The sequence below is a fragment of the Electrophorus electricus genome, chromosome 20, assembly GCF_013358815.1.
Source record: "Electrophorus electricus isolate fEleEle1 chromosome 20, fEleEle1.pri, whole genome shotgun sequence".
NCBI classification, from domain to species: domain Eukaryota; kingdom Metazoa; phylum Chordata; class Actinopteri; order Gymnotiformes; family Gymnotidae; genus Electrophorus; species Electrophorus electricus.
In genome coordinates this window covers 4,140,740-4,155,000 of record NC_049554.1, presented here as the reverse complement: position 1 = coordinate 4,155,000, position 14,261 = coordinate 4,140,740, and the positions used below count along the sequence as shown (strand labels likewise).

The window sequence follows — 14,261 nt, the reverse complement described above, 5'->3', positions numbered from 1 at the left end:
GAAGCCAGCTATCCCGACTAGGGATGGACCGCTTCCTTCCTACGCAGTCTTTTTAGGGAATAAAGTTGCCGCGTTCACACCGCAGCCAGACGCAGACGAGTAAACTCAGGCATTAATTGCTCCAGACCCGGCGCATGGCTGAGCTCACCATACCCATGGAGGCTGAACGGGTCCTTTGGCAGCTCCCTGTTCCCTCCATTTCGTGATGAACCTGATTGGCGTGTGGATGGGTGAGGAAGCGCGGGTTTAATCAGCTCTGGCACCGGGCAGTGTAGCCTCGGTTCCCTGGGCAGGGACACGCGGTGTCTCCATACGCATGGCCCTTTGGCAAACTGATATCTTTAGAAAAGGGTGGCTTGCCAAATGCTGCCCCGAAGAGGATCGGTTTCAACATTGCGAAACTTGGGCAGGTGGCAGAGCTTATTAAATCAGGTGCGAAGAAGTCTCATTTCAAACAGGAAGGAATCCAAAGAACGTCCTCGGTGACTGACGGGAGGCCAATTAAAAATGGTGGGACTATTAGGTGCAGAGGTAGCCTGCGCTTGACCTATCCCTCAGGGGTCGTGACCTCCCCGCGACCCGAGCGGGGACTTTCTCAGGAACGCAAGATGTGCACACATACAGACCGCGCCATTATGTTGCTCACAACAATAACGCACTAGATAACAAAAAGACCTGTTAAACTAGTACCAGGATCTGTATATACCTGCATGAGATCATTCTTTCAAGAGTAAAAAAAAAACAAAACAATAAAATCCTCAGACTAAACCTTCCGGAAAAGCAAAATATGTCCGGTCTACTTCCGACCTTCGAATGAAACCAAGCAAAACTTCATACAAACGATGAACTTTCGTTATCTGATATTTTCATGACTCTCAGTTCCTGTAGAAGCTCTCAGAGCTAAATCAACAGAATGACGAACAGCCGTCTATCAGGGCAGGTGCTTGTGCCGACAGAAACCACAATGAGCAGTGTAATGCCTAATTAATCCTGAGGCTTCATCTCAAACTAGCCCTCATTCCAGTACAAATATAACCGTGACTCTACACATCTTACCAACCACATTAGACTATCTTAAACACACACACACACACACACACACACACACACACACACACACACACACACACACACACTCACTCACACAGGCCAAAACTGTTCAACTCCATGACTCTTAATCTGACGGCAGTATAAAGAGCTAAAAACACTCGGCTACTTTCCCAGCTGACAGTGACTTGTGCAATTCTGCACATTATCAGAGGGGTGAAAAAATACGATAAACCAAAGAGCTACAGCGGGGTAGGGCGGGGTACAGCGGGGCAGGGCGGGGTACGGCGGGGTAGGGCGGGGGAAGGGCGGGGGCAGGGCAGGCGCAGGGCGGGGAAGGGCGGGGCAGGGCAGGCGCAGGGCGGGGAAGGGCGGGGCAGGGCGGGGAAGGGCGGGGTAGGGCGGGGCAGGGTGGGGGAAGGGCGGGGTACAGTGGGGCAGGGCGGGCGCAGGGCGGGGAAGGGCGGGGCAGGGCGGGGGAAGGGCGGGGAAGGGCAGGGCAGGGCGGGGGAAGGGCGGGGGAGGGCGGGCGCAGGGTGGGGGAAGGGCGGGGCAGGGCGGGCGCAGGGCGGGCACAGGGCGGGGAAGGGCGGGGTACGGCGGCGTAGGGCGGGGCAGGGTGGGGGGAAGGGCGGGCGCAGGGCGGGTGCAGGGCGGGCGCAGGGCGGGGTATGGCGGCGTAGGGCGGGGTAGGGCGGGGTAGGGCGGGGCAGGGTGGGGGGAAGGGCGGGCGCAGGGCGGGGTATGGCGGCGTAGGGCGGGGTAGGGCGGCGTAGGGCGGGGTAGGGCGGGGCAGGGCGGGGGCAGGGCGGGGGCAGGGCGGCGGCAGGGCCATGGGAGATCTGTGAGAGCAGAATGCATGAAGACATGCTGCTCCAGGAACAAGCACCCAGCACAGGCACACATACACACACACACACACACTCGGTGAGATGGAGATGGATGGATGGCGGGAGAGTGTGTGAGAGAGAACGAGAGAGAGAGAGAGAGAGAGAGAGAGAGAGAGAGAGAGAGGGAGAGAGAGGGAGAGACTGGGAGGAGGAGAGATGGACCTCCATCGAGAAAAATCTTTCTGTCCCCAAAATAACCGGGGTTAGTAGCAGAGGGAGCAAAATAGGATCTGTTTTCATGTGTGTGTGTGTGTGTGTGTGTGTGTGTGTGTGTGTAATGAAAGCGCACAGAGCTCATCTTAGCCAGTTGTTCAAACCAGCATTCATTAAACATTTGGTCACAGATGTGCACAAACTTGCAGTAAATCTAGCAGAACAGTCCACGTGTATCCACAAGCATTCGGTCATTTACACATGCACACACACACGCACATACACACACACACACACACACACATATGTGCAATGATAAACACAGACCACCCAAGGACCTTCAGATACACTGTGAGCTTCAGGCTCGAATGCGTTTACTGAATGACACCCAGAAGGTACCGGTCACTGGAGCAGGAAACAGCAACACTTCCGTATCCTGCTGAGAACTTCCCCGACTCTTTCTTCACGCCGGACCCCGGTTGCCCTCCGACATGGGCAAATCCCACAGCTGCTCTATCTGTTCACCAGTCTGCATAGCTGCACACATGTCCTGTGCAGGGACCTCTGGGTAATAGGAGGGAACTCAGAAATGTCCCTCTGTCCCAGACTCTCCTGCTGAAGGACATAAAAGCCAATCTGGATCTTGGTCGATGTTCAACAGATGAGAGTGATATTCACACAAATAGGAGGAATTGGCCAAAGAGAGCACAGTGCCCTCTGAGTCACTGATGTGAGGCAGGACCGGGGTTCAGCTCACAGCCCCACACACAGATAAAAACGTACCGTAGATGGACTTTGGAGGGATATTTTGGGGGATGCGTAGTGCTAGTGCACATGCTGTTACCCTGTACTTGTTCTGTTGTTACCCTGCACAGTAATTTGATACTACTGTGTGCGTGTATGGGTGTGTGTATGCATGTGTATGAGACAATAAAGTTTGCTCTACAAATCAACTGAAGGGCACAATTTTATGAAAGGCCGATTAGGGCGAAATTATTATTCACACACACGCGCACACACACACACACACACACACACACACACGCACACTTCTAACCCTACCATCTAACAAAAACGCCCCACCAGTGAATTCCGTGCAATTGACTTGGAGTGAGCCTGGGTTTTAAAATAAAATAAATAAATGCATCGCAAGACCAACTCCAGTCACGGACAATTTGCTCTCCAAAACCTCGCCCTGTAATGGGGTCACCTTTGCCACAGCGGAGCGCTTCCTGCGCCATTCAGCATTTCCATGCACGGTCCATTGCAGAGCCATGCCGTTCGCGGCCTCGCTTGTTAGCTCCCGAGAGGCGTTCTCCTTCCCCCCGAGTCTAGCTGCTGAAACGGGGGGATATTGTGAGGTCTGTACTGACCGCACCTGAGGTGCTGCTCAGGATTAGTCCTGCTGACAGCCCTTACGCGCAGCACAGCACGACAAAATAGGTTTAGCTCGTTCTGTGTTGTTTTGCTTAGTTTTTCTGCCGTGGTTCTTTGCTGTACAAATATAGCCTAGACTAGGCTTCAGCACTTTAAATTGCAAAAAACCTTGAAAAGTACCAAATAATACTATTGTTGTTGTCATTATTATTATTATTATTATTATTATTATTATTATTATTATTATTATTATTATTATTATTAATGTTGTAGTTGTTACATGGCAAAGTAAACTTTTTTATATACCACATTTCATACATTCAAGGTGCTTTACAAACACTATGTGGTCTGAACACGTGCTAACTGCAGTGTACGCACTAGCCAACAGGGGCAGGCACACAGCCAGAGCAGTTTGTGGTCAGAGCTGTGGTTCTGGGCTGGCAGGCGCTGATCTGTGGTCAGTGACGTAGCTTACTGCCGGTACAGCAGAGCAGACATATCACACGTTCGCCAGCCAGTGGGGTGTGTGTACAGAACCGCCGTTTTGCCACAAACGTTAAAGGCTGAGAAAAAGAGATAGCAACTAGCATGGGCGCCCACTGTTACCGGCACTGTTACGGCCAAGTTACGCGCTTACATTTCACATAGCCAGTAAAACACATGGGCTGAGTGTCCGGTTTGAGCGCAAGCGCTTCAGACCATGCTGACTTTGCAGAGGTCTGAGGGTCAAACACAGAAGGTGACATGACATCGGCTGCCAGAGCTTTGCTATCGCAGAAAAGCGGGGCGTTGGTGCAGGAGCAAGGAAGCGATGACCCACTCTGTCCTCAAGGATGCATCTTGTGCTGGGAGAAGAGGTTATTGTTTAAACATTGTGGTCCGGTAGAGTAGGGTAGAGCATTAGGGGCAATAAACCAGAGCACTAGGGGCAATAAACCAGATCATTAGGAGCAGTAGAGAAGAGCACTAGCGGCAATAAACCGGAGCACTAGGGGTAGTAGAGAAGAGCACTAGGGGCAATAAACCAGAGCACTAGGAGCAGTACAGAAGAGCACTTGGGGCAATAAACCAGACCACTAGGGGCAGTAGAGAAAAGCACTAGGGGCAATAAACCAGAGTACTAGGGGCAGTAGAGAAGAGCACTAGGGGCAATAAACCAGAGTACTAGGGGCAGCAGAGAAGAGCACTAGGGGCAATAAACCAGAGTACTAGGGGCAGTAGAGAAGAGCACTAGGGGCAATAAACCAGAGTACTAGGGGCAGCAGAGAAGAGCACTAGGGGCAATAAGCCAGACCACTAGGGGCAGTAGAGAAAAGCACTAGGGGCAATAAACCAGAGTACTAGGGGCAGTAGAGAAGAGCACTAGGGGCAATAAACCAGAGTACTAGGGGCAGTAGAGAAGAGCACTAGGGGCAGTAGGGTGATGTGGAGACAGCATGAGATGATAATGGAAAGGGACATTTGAGAAAATGAGAAATGAAAGACACATGTCTCTCTTCCCCAGCTCCTCCCTTCTCATTCTTACCTTTCTTCCCCTCTCTCTGTTTCTCCCTCCCTCTCTCTCTCTCTCTATCTATCTCTCTTTTTCAGAAGCTATTTGGATTTCATAGCTTCAAAGTTTCTTGCATTCCTCACCAAGGATCAGTTAACCCTTGGAGAGAGTTCCTGACCTTTTGGCCCAAAATAGGACTATGGTCCTTACTCGTTACTGTACCTGCTAGGGCAAGCACATACGCTCCCGTAGGTCATATAGTTTGCACATGCTGTATCTCACCTCAGGGATTCCCACACTATCCCACAGGGCACCAAAGATTTGATTTATGTTTTAAGAAGTCAACATGAGAAAAAAATCTACTCCCGAAATAAAACTCAAATATAAAAGGACGCGCCTTTCCCAAAGGGAGTTAAGAATGTCTCTGTATATGGCTAATCCAGTCAGTCGCATGCAAATCATTAACTGTTCTCCATCAACTTTCTGTCACTGTAGAAGGGGGGGTTTTAATCATTCAACGAGTGCTCCGTGTTGCAAGTCAGAGCCGTTCACTGATGTGGCCAAAGGTCAATCTAAATCGGCTTTCACAAAGGCTTTGCCTTTCCTCTCATCGTATCGTCATCCTGTAACACCATATCACGTCATCGTGTAACAGCTCGGAATGTCAGATCACTCTCCTCCTTTGGATCGCAGAGTGCCCAACGCAGCTGGTTGTTTCACACCTCTAAAACCTTGTTGTCGTCGTTGCGTTGGTGACGGAGGCTGTGCTGTTTGTGCATTAGTGTTCCTGCCTTCGAGCCTACCTTCACAGACGCTGTGAATGTTCAACCTGCTGGCAGCTTAATGTTCCAGAGAGATCTCCAGGTTGCTAAATCTCTATAGTGTATGGACCATAGCAAGGATCATACAAGTTCTTAGAAGTTGCAGTGTAAAATACTAAACATGTGAGTTCCATAGAGTCTAAAGCAAAAAACCGAAATAATCTGACATCTGTCTAGGAAAATAACCTCCAGATCATAACTGCTGTTTAGATTAATGCACTCTCACATCTTTTCTGAAAAATGCCTGGTAGTTAGCAAAGTTATGATTTCTCAAAACTGCAGGTACACTCGTGCAGTTATGGCACAGAATGAAAGCAAATGCCAACAAAGAGGGTGATTCTGAACCTTTATCGCAGGCCGCAAAGCTTAACTTGGTAAATCGGCTTCCGCGCTCTAGCATCAGGGTGCCCTCTCAAGCTCCTGAAAATCTCCTCCCCTGTAGGGTTTAGCACCAACCCTTGAATCAGGTAACCAAGGGCAGCGTGCATGTGAATGTTAGTGCCAGGTGGAATGGATTAGGCTGGAAGTGAACTCTCTGTAGGAGGGCCGATCTCCCCGAGAGCTGACACGGGCTCCGTTAATAAAGCGATCACTAAAATAGGACCGTGTCCCATCGCCAGGCAAAATAGGACCAGGTTGGGAATAGGTGGCCCATTTCGGTCGCTAGGGCTCCTGGCAACGTGGCCGTGAGGCAGGGCGGAGCCGCCGCGGCGCGTTGCAGCGCAAGACGGCACAGATGTGAACGTCAAGGACTCGCGGAGTTGTGAATCTCCGTGGAGACAGTCACACACATCTGATATCAGCGGCGATATGCAGTCACAAGCGCCTGTGCATCCAACTCAGTCCGGATTTAAGGAGTGAGGGAAAGAATAATAAAATACAAGTACAAAAATGTGCCACTGCACCTGGAATATTTAAGGACACGATTCGGCAAAATTCAGGATTAGAAACAGTTTTGAAAGGTCCTATTCATTTCATAACTGATCTGAAAACAGTCTTAACCTCTAATCTTAAAGCTTAAAGTGGGTTTCGGGCAGATTAAAATGATTCTAGTTCAGTAATCACCGCTGAGCTGCTCCAGGGGTAGGGCCTTCAGGCAGCAGTTCAGTAAAAGCCCCTTTTCTTTCATTACCTTTTTGTTTTAACCAGCGTCACACGCAGCAATATGAAAAGCTATAATCCGCATGAAACCAGAGCAGATCCATTGTCATTTCTAAAGGGTTTTTACGCCCTCGGGAAGCTTGAGAGAAGAGTGTGTGGCAGAGGTCGTGTGAAATTGCTCTCTCATCCCCAAACTCACTGCGTCCACCTCCGCCACCGGTCAGCTTGGCACGGCCTACAAAAAGCAGCTGACAGAGTGGTTTCACTTACCGAAAACACATCTCTGCCCTTCTCAGAAGTCATCGGCAAGAGAAGGGAAAAAAAAAAAAAGGCAAAACATTCGGGGGAAAAAAAATTGAAAACATTTGAATGTGTATAGTTTACTTTTATGTAGGGGGTATTTACTTTTTGGTAAACATTTTTAGCTCGCAGAGCGTTTACAAAAAGCTGGCACAGAGGAAATTTCAGTTTACATGAAAAATAAGAATGAAGAGCAGTAATACGGCAGAGTCACGTGTGGTGTAAAACTCCACGTTCATGCTTTTCTTTTACACAGACCCAGGACCAGTATACCTCACCCAAGCCCAACCTTAATCTTGACAACAGAAACCAAAATAACTGGTCTCAGATCATTTTAAGGGGCCACATTCAATCTATTCCCCCCCCCCCCCCCCACATCCCCAGTCTAAACAAGAGAGGAAAAGGTCAGGCCCCCTGGAGAGCTGCTGGCGACACGTTTTGTGGCTAGTTATGTGTGTCTGTGCGCACGCGTGTGTGTGTGTGTGTGTGTGTGTGTGTGTGTGCGTGCGTGTGTCTGCCAATCCCCTCATAAAACCCAAACCAATTCTCCATGCTGCCTTACCTTACATCCTCTTTTGCATGGTTCTGTCATTCTGAGAACAGTGGGAGTTCTGTCGAGGTCACTGCTGATAGAAACCTCCATTCTCATCTGTTTAAAATCTATTAGCCTATTTATGATAGGGTTACAGCTCCAGAGGAGGTTCTGCTCAGTACTCTGTTTCTTAGATTAGACTAAAACCGAGAGAAACGTCTCCCTGTCTCGAGAAGCTGGTGTTTCAGAAATCTGAGCTCATCTCATAAGAGATCAACAGTAAACCATTTAGCTGCAAAAAAAACCCCCAAGTTTTACTTAATCCACACATGCAGAGAGTCCTGCTTTTGACACGAAAGCTTATCAGCCATTGAACAGGCGTGAGTGTACTTTATCCCACAACAGCAAATGTCTGACCACACCGTTTCTGCTTGAGACCATTTGGTCAGATCATGCGAGACTCATAAATCTTTGGTCTCTACAATCTGGACACAATCAAACGCCTACAGTTTGGAGATTCTTATCATCTGATTGTACCCCAGATAGGATGTCAGATCATTCCCATTCCAGACTAAATAAGACTCTGCACCTCCCAAAATCGAGCACGCACTCTAGATCTGCAGCTGTCTTTGATTTCGCCCTTGACCCTCGGATCCTTAACCCTCAGTGCCACGGGAGACATTCCCGAGAGGGGAATGATTTTGATGGTGCGCACCATGAGGGGAAGGAAGTTGCAAAGCTCAAAGGACAATTAAGGTGTTCCTGATTAGCCCTTGGAGTGGGGCAGTGCAGGGGAGGGGGAGAATAGATGGCCTATAGTGCGAAAGGTCACGCCCCCTGAACCCTGACGGAGGCTGGCTGACAGAGCAAATCAATTTGGCAACGCATCGCATCTCATTTGTCCTGATGTCCACCTCGAGTTACGCTGCAGAGAATATCAGGGTGAGGTGGTTTACTGAGGTGAACGCAGACAGTCCGGCTTCCATGGGTGAAATGACCAGAAGATACTTTTGTAATACTCGCATTATCCGTAACACGAAGATCATAACGAAAGCGGTACGGTAATTCAATCTGCCCCAGCGCCAATGCCAACACACTAACGTCTTAGAGAGGAGAAAGCTAGCATTCAGTTGGGGGCAGCTTGACAATAGCCACGATGTAATGTAAATTATGGAAGTGGTGCACGATTGCAGTATAGCTCACCAAAACACCAACCTCCTTTGATCAGTCCTTCCCTAACTAGCACTGATGTGCCTTAAAGTAGGCGGCCACGCTAGGATAGGGAGACGCGCACTCTGCCAGGGCTGCAGGTGGCGTTGGGGGCTAAAGTCCAGTGAGGGACGGCTCCATGTTCAGCTGCTTAGGAATGAAGACACCATCACGGCAGCGGCGGTCACCTGGACGCTGAGCAGCGCGGCCAGCAAAGCGGCCCACAGCCAAGCGTTACGGAGCTTTGTAACCCATGTGGTCTAGGGCAGGTGGTAACGTCTGTATTTCGGATGCGTGCAAGACAGAGAGTTTGTGTTTTTCCCATCCATATGTGTCAGATTTCTCAGAACAAGAAGGCTCAGACAGGCCCTGTTTGAGATCGGACCCCCCCCCCCCCTCCCCCACAGACACACACACACACACACACACACACACACACACACACACACACACCCCACCCCACCTGAGAAGTTAATTTAACGTAGATCTGCCTGAGGGAGCAGAAACGCATATTGATCAGCGGAGTCTGCCTGGTGGATCCCTGCACCAAATTAGCCAAGTCCTGCCAGATCAACCCGAAACCCTCAGACACATAGGAGCATCTGCGCACGCTCACTCAGCACTGTGTGTTAAATCCATCTTGATTAAAGTAGAAGGAGACAAAAAGCCCACTAATAACGAAGTGTGCTGGCCCGTGCAATTAAGGGAGTTGGTGCGCTCCGGTCTGGAGTGGCGAACAGGCTGACCGACACAAGCGCGGAGCCCGAGTGCCAGCGATCCGCTCTGTTGCTCCAGAAAATTTAGGTCTGCAAAAGTGCATCGAATTCCCCAGACACGGCCCTGGCTAATCAAGGGGGAAAAGTTCCGCGGTCAGGGGCTTTGAGAGCCGTACGGATATCCGCACGGTGCAGACCTGGAATAATTGCAATCGTAGCAACACTGAAACCGAATCGATACGGCACAGAATGTTTCATTTAAAAAAAAAAGGAAAAGAAAAAAAGTAGCAAAGACCCGATGCGGCAGATATGTAAACTCCCGGAGCACTCGGCTATGGGCTGACCCAGGTTCAGATTTGTTGGTCTTTTTTCCTCCCCGTCAGACTTTGTTTGTGTTTTTAATTATTCGAACATAGCGTGCAAGTAGAAGCAGCTGCTTGTCAATGTAGTAGGATGGAAGGGGGGGGGGGGGGTTGTTGGGGAATATGCTGGAACCACACTACTCCTGTCTCCTCCTCCTATCTGCTGCTCCCATCTGCCCCTCTTATCTACTGCTCCTCTCTGCTGCTCCTGTCTGCTCCTCTCTGCTGCTCCTGTCTGCGGTGGAACTAGAGACTCTGCCTACATTCTAACTTCTTCTGCCGTATCCCGAAACCTTCCTCCTAGATCGATGCTTCAACACTGATCCAATCGTCATCTCAGCCATGATCTCGGAAAAGCGGTGCAGGCGACGGAGGTCGCTCTCCTGAGGGTTCCTGAGCTCCACAGGCGTCGCAGACCAGAGAAGAAACGCGAGCGGAAGAGAAAATGAGGACCAGAACCGGGTCGCGGCGGTGAAACAGTAGGGTGGAATATGCACCCTCTTACCTTTGAAGGAGAGGAAGACCCGGGGGGCAGGGGAGAGCGGGTCGCTGGCCAAGCTCAGATCCAGCGCACACAGAAGCAGGAGAGTCCGGACCGCCCACAGACCGTCCAAAAGCATCGTGCAACCGCTTCGGCTTCTGGAAGCTTCCAGAAACCAGCTCCTGGGAACACTGAAAAACAAAGAACACGAAATCAAACTCATTTGGGTTCTCTGCGGTCACCAGGCGCTGCGGGTGCTTTCCTTTTTTACGTAGGGGATATTACAGGAGCCATTCACTGAGAAAGTAGCTGCTCACGAGATGCTCAAACGTGGCTCGTCGAGCAATGGGTCAAACCAAAACAGAAACGGGCAGCTATGGTCCTCTGGAGCCATCCAACCGCAGACCCGGCAGGTGAGAACCTTACTGTGTGGTTCCACGGCGACCTTACCGGCATGTTTCTCTTTGAGTTCTCCGTTGTCTTTATCCCTCTCTCACAGCTTGGCTACAGTAGTCTGCCCGGGCTCGCCAAGCCACGCCCCCTTCTGACACCATCAGCGCTGTGCACTTTCACCATCCGAAAAAAAAAGCTTATGAACTCACTTTTGCATCATTTTGACTGCACCTGTAAGATTTAAAGCCAAAGCTAATAGCCCCGATAGCGCACTTGGAGTTTTCCAGATCTGGGAGGCAAAACAATGACCGGTAAATAGGCAAAAGTTGCAAAAATAATTCCACTGTAACGTTCCCTATCATAAAAAAGTATGTTTTTTATGGTTTTCCTGACTTCTCAGCTTGAGCATTCTTGTTTTTGTTCAGACGGCCTCTGTTGTGACAAGTGAAGCCAACCCAACCTAAGCCATCCCCTCCTGACACTGTACTAGAGTTACATTGAGTATCCAGTGTAAAATGTTTGGGAAGAAAAGCACGTTTAGAGACCACGTTGTATTCCTTACTTGGCCATATATTTCAAACTCAAAGTAGTACTTCTGCTCTCGGATCAGAATTCACTTTTCTCATCAAATGAATGAAAGAATTATGGACACAATTGAACTGACTGCACATCAGTAACTGGATTTTTAAAAATATTAACCCTTTTTCAAACGAAAAGAGCTATGAAAAAACAACTTGTAAAGTTGGATCATGCCAATGTGTGAGTTTCAAAACATATTCCATAGAGTTACTTTATGATATTCAACAACTTAATCCGAATTAATTTTCATAAGGAGGGTTAGGGTTAAAACTGCATTTGAAATAACCTAATAAATATGTAAATAATTGCTCTAGCAGATGATGCTCTTAAATCCAAACAGGCCTTGTTTTATACATGAGCTTCTGCCTTCTGAGACTGGCCTGGTTTGCCAGACCAACTCTGGTTGCCGTTTGGGTGGATTTACCTCACAAAATATCTGGCAACCTTGCCGGTGCTGAAGAAAAATTAAAACCAGTTTTTGATCAAGTCTGAGAGCATCTTCAGACTGAGAGAGGGGAAGAGAGAGAGAGAGAGAGAGACTGTACAAAACGTTGCCGGGCCTGGCCGGGGACGTTCGGGGAGAGTGAAAGCAGCTGTTCAAACCTCAGCTATTTGCAGGCAATTTGTTAAGTGTCCCACTGTTTACTCGAATGCACTGCCTCCCTCCGTCACACAAGCAAGCGAAAATTAAACAACAATTATACGCCACAACCGCACACAGGCACAGAGAAACAGGCAGGCCAGGAATGGGGGGCGTTAGAGAGGTGGAGAGATAGGTTCAGAGAGAGGGGGGGGGGATAAGGAGAGAGAGATAAATAGAAGTTCAAAAGGCACACACGTGAACACAAGACAGCAAGGAGCACAAATGAACTCCTATATTTCATGTAGTATATGTTCCACAATTAAAAACTGCAGGGAAATGTTTGTTAGATCTTCAAGCTTGTTTTCATAGCTTGCTTTCTAGAAGCCTATCCATCGCATATCAGGAGTTCATGTGTGTAGAGAGTCTGCATTATCTCTATGGACTCTGTGGTTCTTGCTTCTTCATCTGACACAGTGACACAGTGGCCACACTTTTCGTGCTTTTTAAGACTGAAATATAGAAACGAAATGAATAGAGTTTAAGGAGAAAAAAAAGACTGTTGATGGAGTTCAGTATGAATATAAATAAATAGTTGTGCGAATTAAACCAATAGCAAATAACTGCCACAGGTCGATTCTACTGCAACGTGGTCGATTAAACCAACTTTCCCTTTATGCCAACGCCACTGCTATACCTGCTGACGACACGTTCGCGGGATATTTCAACAGCTCTAATAATTAGACATTTATGGGGTTACACCTCGAAGAGCAGAAGGTTGTGGCGAGGACGGCAGGCTACTCATAAACACCGCTTTAAAGATTCACACTGTCATTAAAGCCTTCTAACTAGTCTTTTCTCTGCTGCGAAACTCAGCGCGTAGAGCCGCATGTTGCTTTTTTTTTTTTTTACAAGCGCAATTACAACAGTAAAAACGCATTGTGTAATACGATGTGTCAGTCAGATCGGGGTGTTTTTGACCCTAGTTTATTCCGAGTTGCCACATTTCACTCCGCGAACGATGGTATGCAGTTTAAGAATGCCAGTTTCTGCGCGCCGCGAGTTTTGCGCGCAGAAGAGCAAATGTTGCCACTAGACTCGAAGCAGATTGGTCTATGCATGTAGAACGAGCAAACAGGAAATTCAATAAATACGCCATAAGTCAAAATCATAATGCATATCAAACAACAATAATCGGATTGCAAAAGGTCCCAGTGTGCAGAGAGCACGCTATGGCACGAGCTTCAAAACGCCCGTGGCGCCTTTCCTACACCACGACGACAGCAGCTATAAACTAAAGAACAGCGCAACTTTACATGCCAGGCGAGTTTTAAAGTTGACCTGAAGTTGCGCATCAGGGGGTCTCCCGGACAGTAAACCGTTATGTGTGGGGATGAATGGGGATGTAGGACTATATATTGACAAATGAGAACAGTACAGGGACATTTGGGTATGTGGTTGCGCGTGTTGAAATAAGGTCCATAGGTTTTAATATCCGAGATTTCCCTCGCGCACTTCTTAAATTATGAGAACAGTAATTAGTAGTTGTAGACTATATAAATAATAGGTAAAAATAAAAATGCCCTCGAATCATACCTGACAGTTGTGTCGAAGGCGGAAGATTTCACTCCACAATGTGAATCTACACAAATCCAAGTCTTATCTCCTCGAGCGCTACCGATTTTGCATCTGTAGGTCCCAGGTTTTTGTTTTTTTTTGCCGCGAGACGGAGATGTAGTCCTTATCTTTCGGAACACCTGAGCGGGGCAGGCTCCTTTCCTGCTGCCCAGCTCATTTGGTTCGCTTATAAAACAATCCAGCCCGCAGAACTCTGGCTCTCAAAGAGACACTGACACTTAAAGGGCTGCGAGAGCGCGCCTCGTTCCAAAGTCAATAAAGCCCACTGGAGTCTCCGGGCAGGCGCTCCTGACTGCTGGGAAAGCGGCTTGGCAGGTGGATGCCGTCTGCTCATTTGCCTACGGCACGCCCACGGGGCGGGGCTCCACCTCACACGGCGCCGCCCCTTCGCCGGAGCGCGTCGGCGCGTATTCGAGGTTCGGCGGCGTGCGAGTCGGTCAGTTTTCAAATATTTCTGAAGATCGGCATTATACGGCATAGGCTTCGCAAGAGACAGATGATGAAATATTACAGCAAACTAAATATGAAGTAAGCGAAATTAATATGAAAGCACAAACTTGTAGCGTATAGATGTTCTTACAGATATATGG

At 48.8% G+C, this 14,261-nt stretch overlaps 1 protein-coding gene across 3 annotated transcripts in view; it reads right to left on the bottom strand.

Annotated features, from left to right (window-relative positions):
- sema3fb (sema domain, immunoglobulin domain (Ig), short basic domain, secreted, (semaphorin) 3Fb) overlaps nucleotides 1-13,950 on the bottom strand; it is a 66,916-nt gene extending 52,966 nt beyond the window's left edge. For 2 of the 3 annotated variants that reach the window (XM_035520131.1, XM_035520132.1), the window contains exons 1-2: nucleotides 13,630-13,950; nucleotides 10,506-10,672 (exon numbers count right to left, since the gene is read on the bottom strand). In XM_035520131.1, the coding sequence (XP_035376024.1) occupies nucleotides 10,506-10,620 (115 nt within the window). In that variant the 5' untranslated portion in view covers nucleotides 10,621-10,672; nucleotides 13,630-13,950. Of the gene's footprint in view, nucleotides 1-10,263; nucleotides 10,394-10,505; nucleotides 10,673-13,629 lie in introns of those variants that run through there. The other variant, XM_035520133.1, reaches the window with a different exon arrangement.
- Between the last annotated feature and the right edge of the window lie 311 nt (nucleotides 13,951-14,261).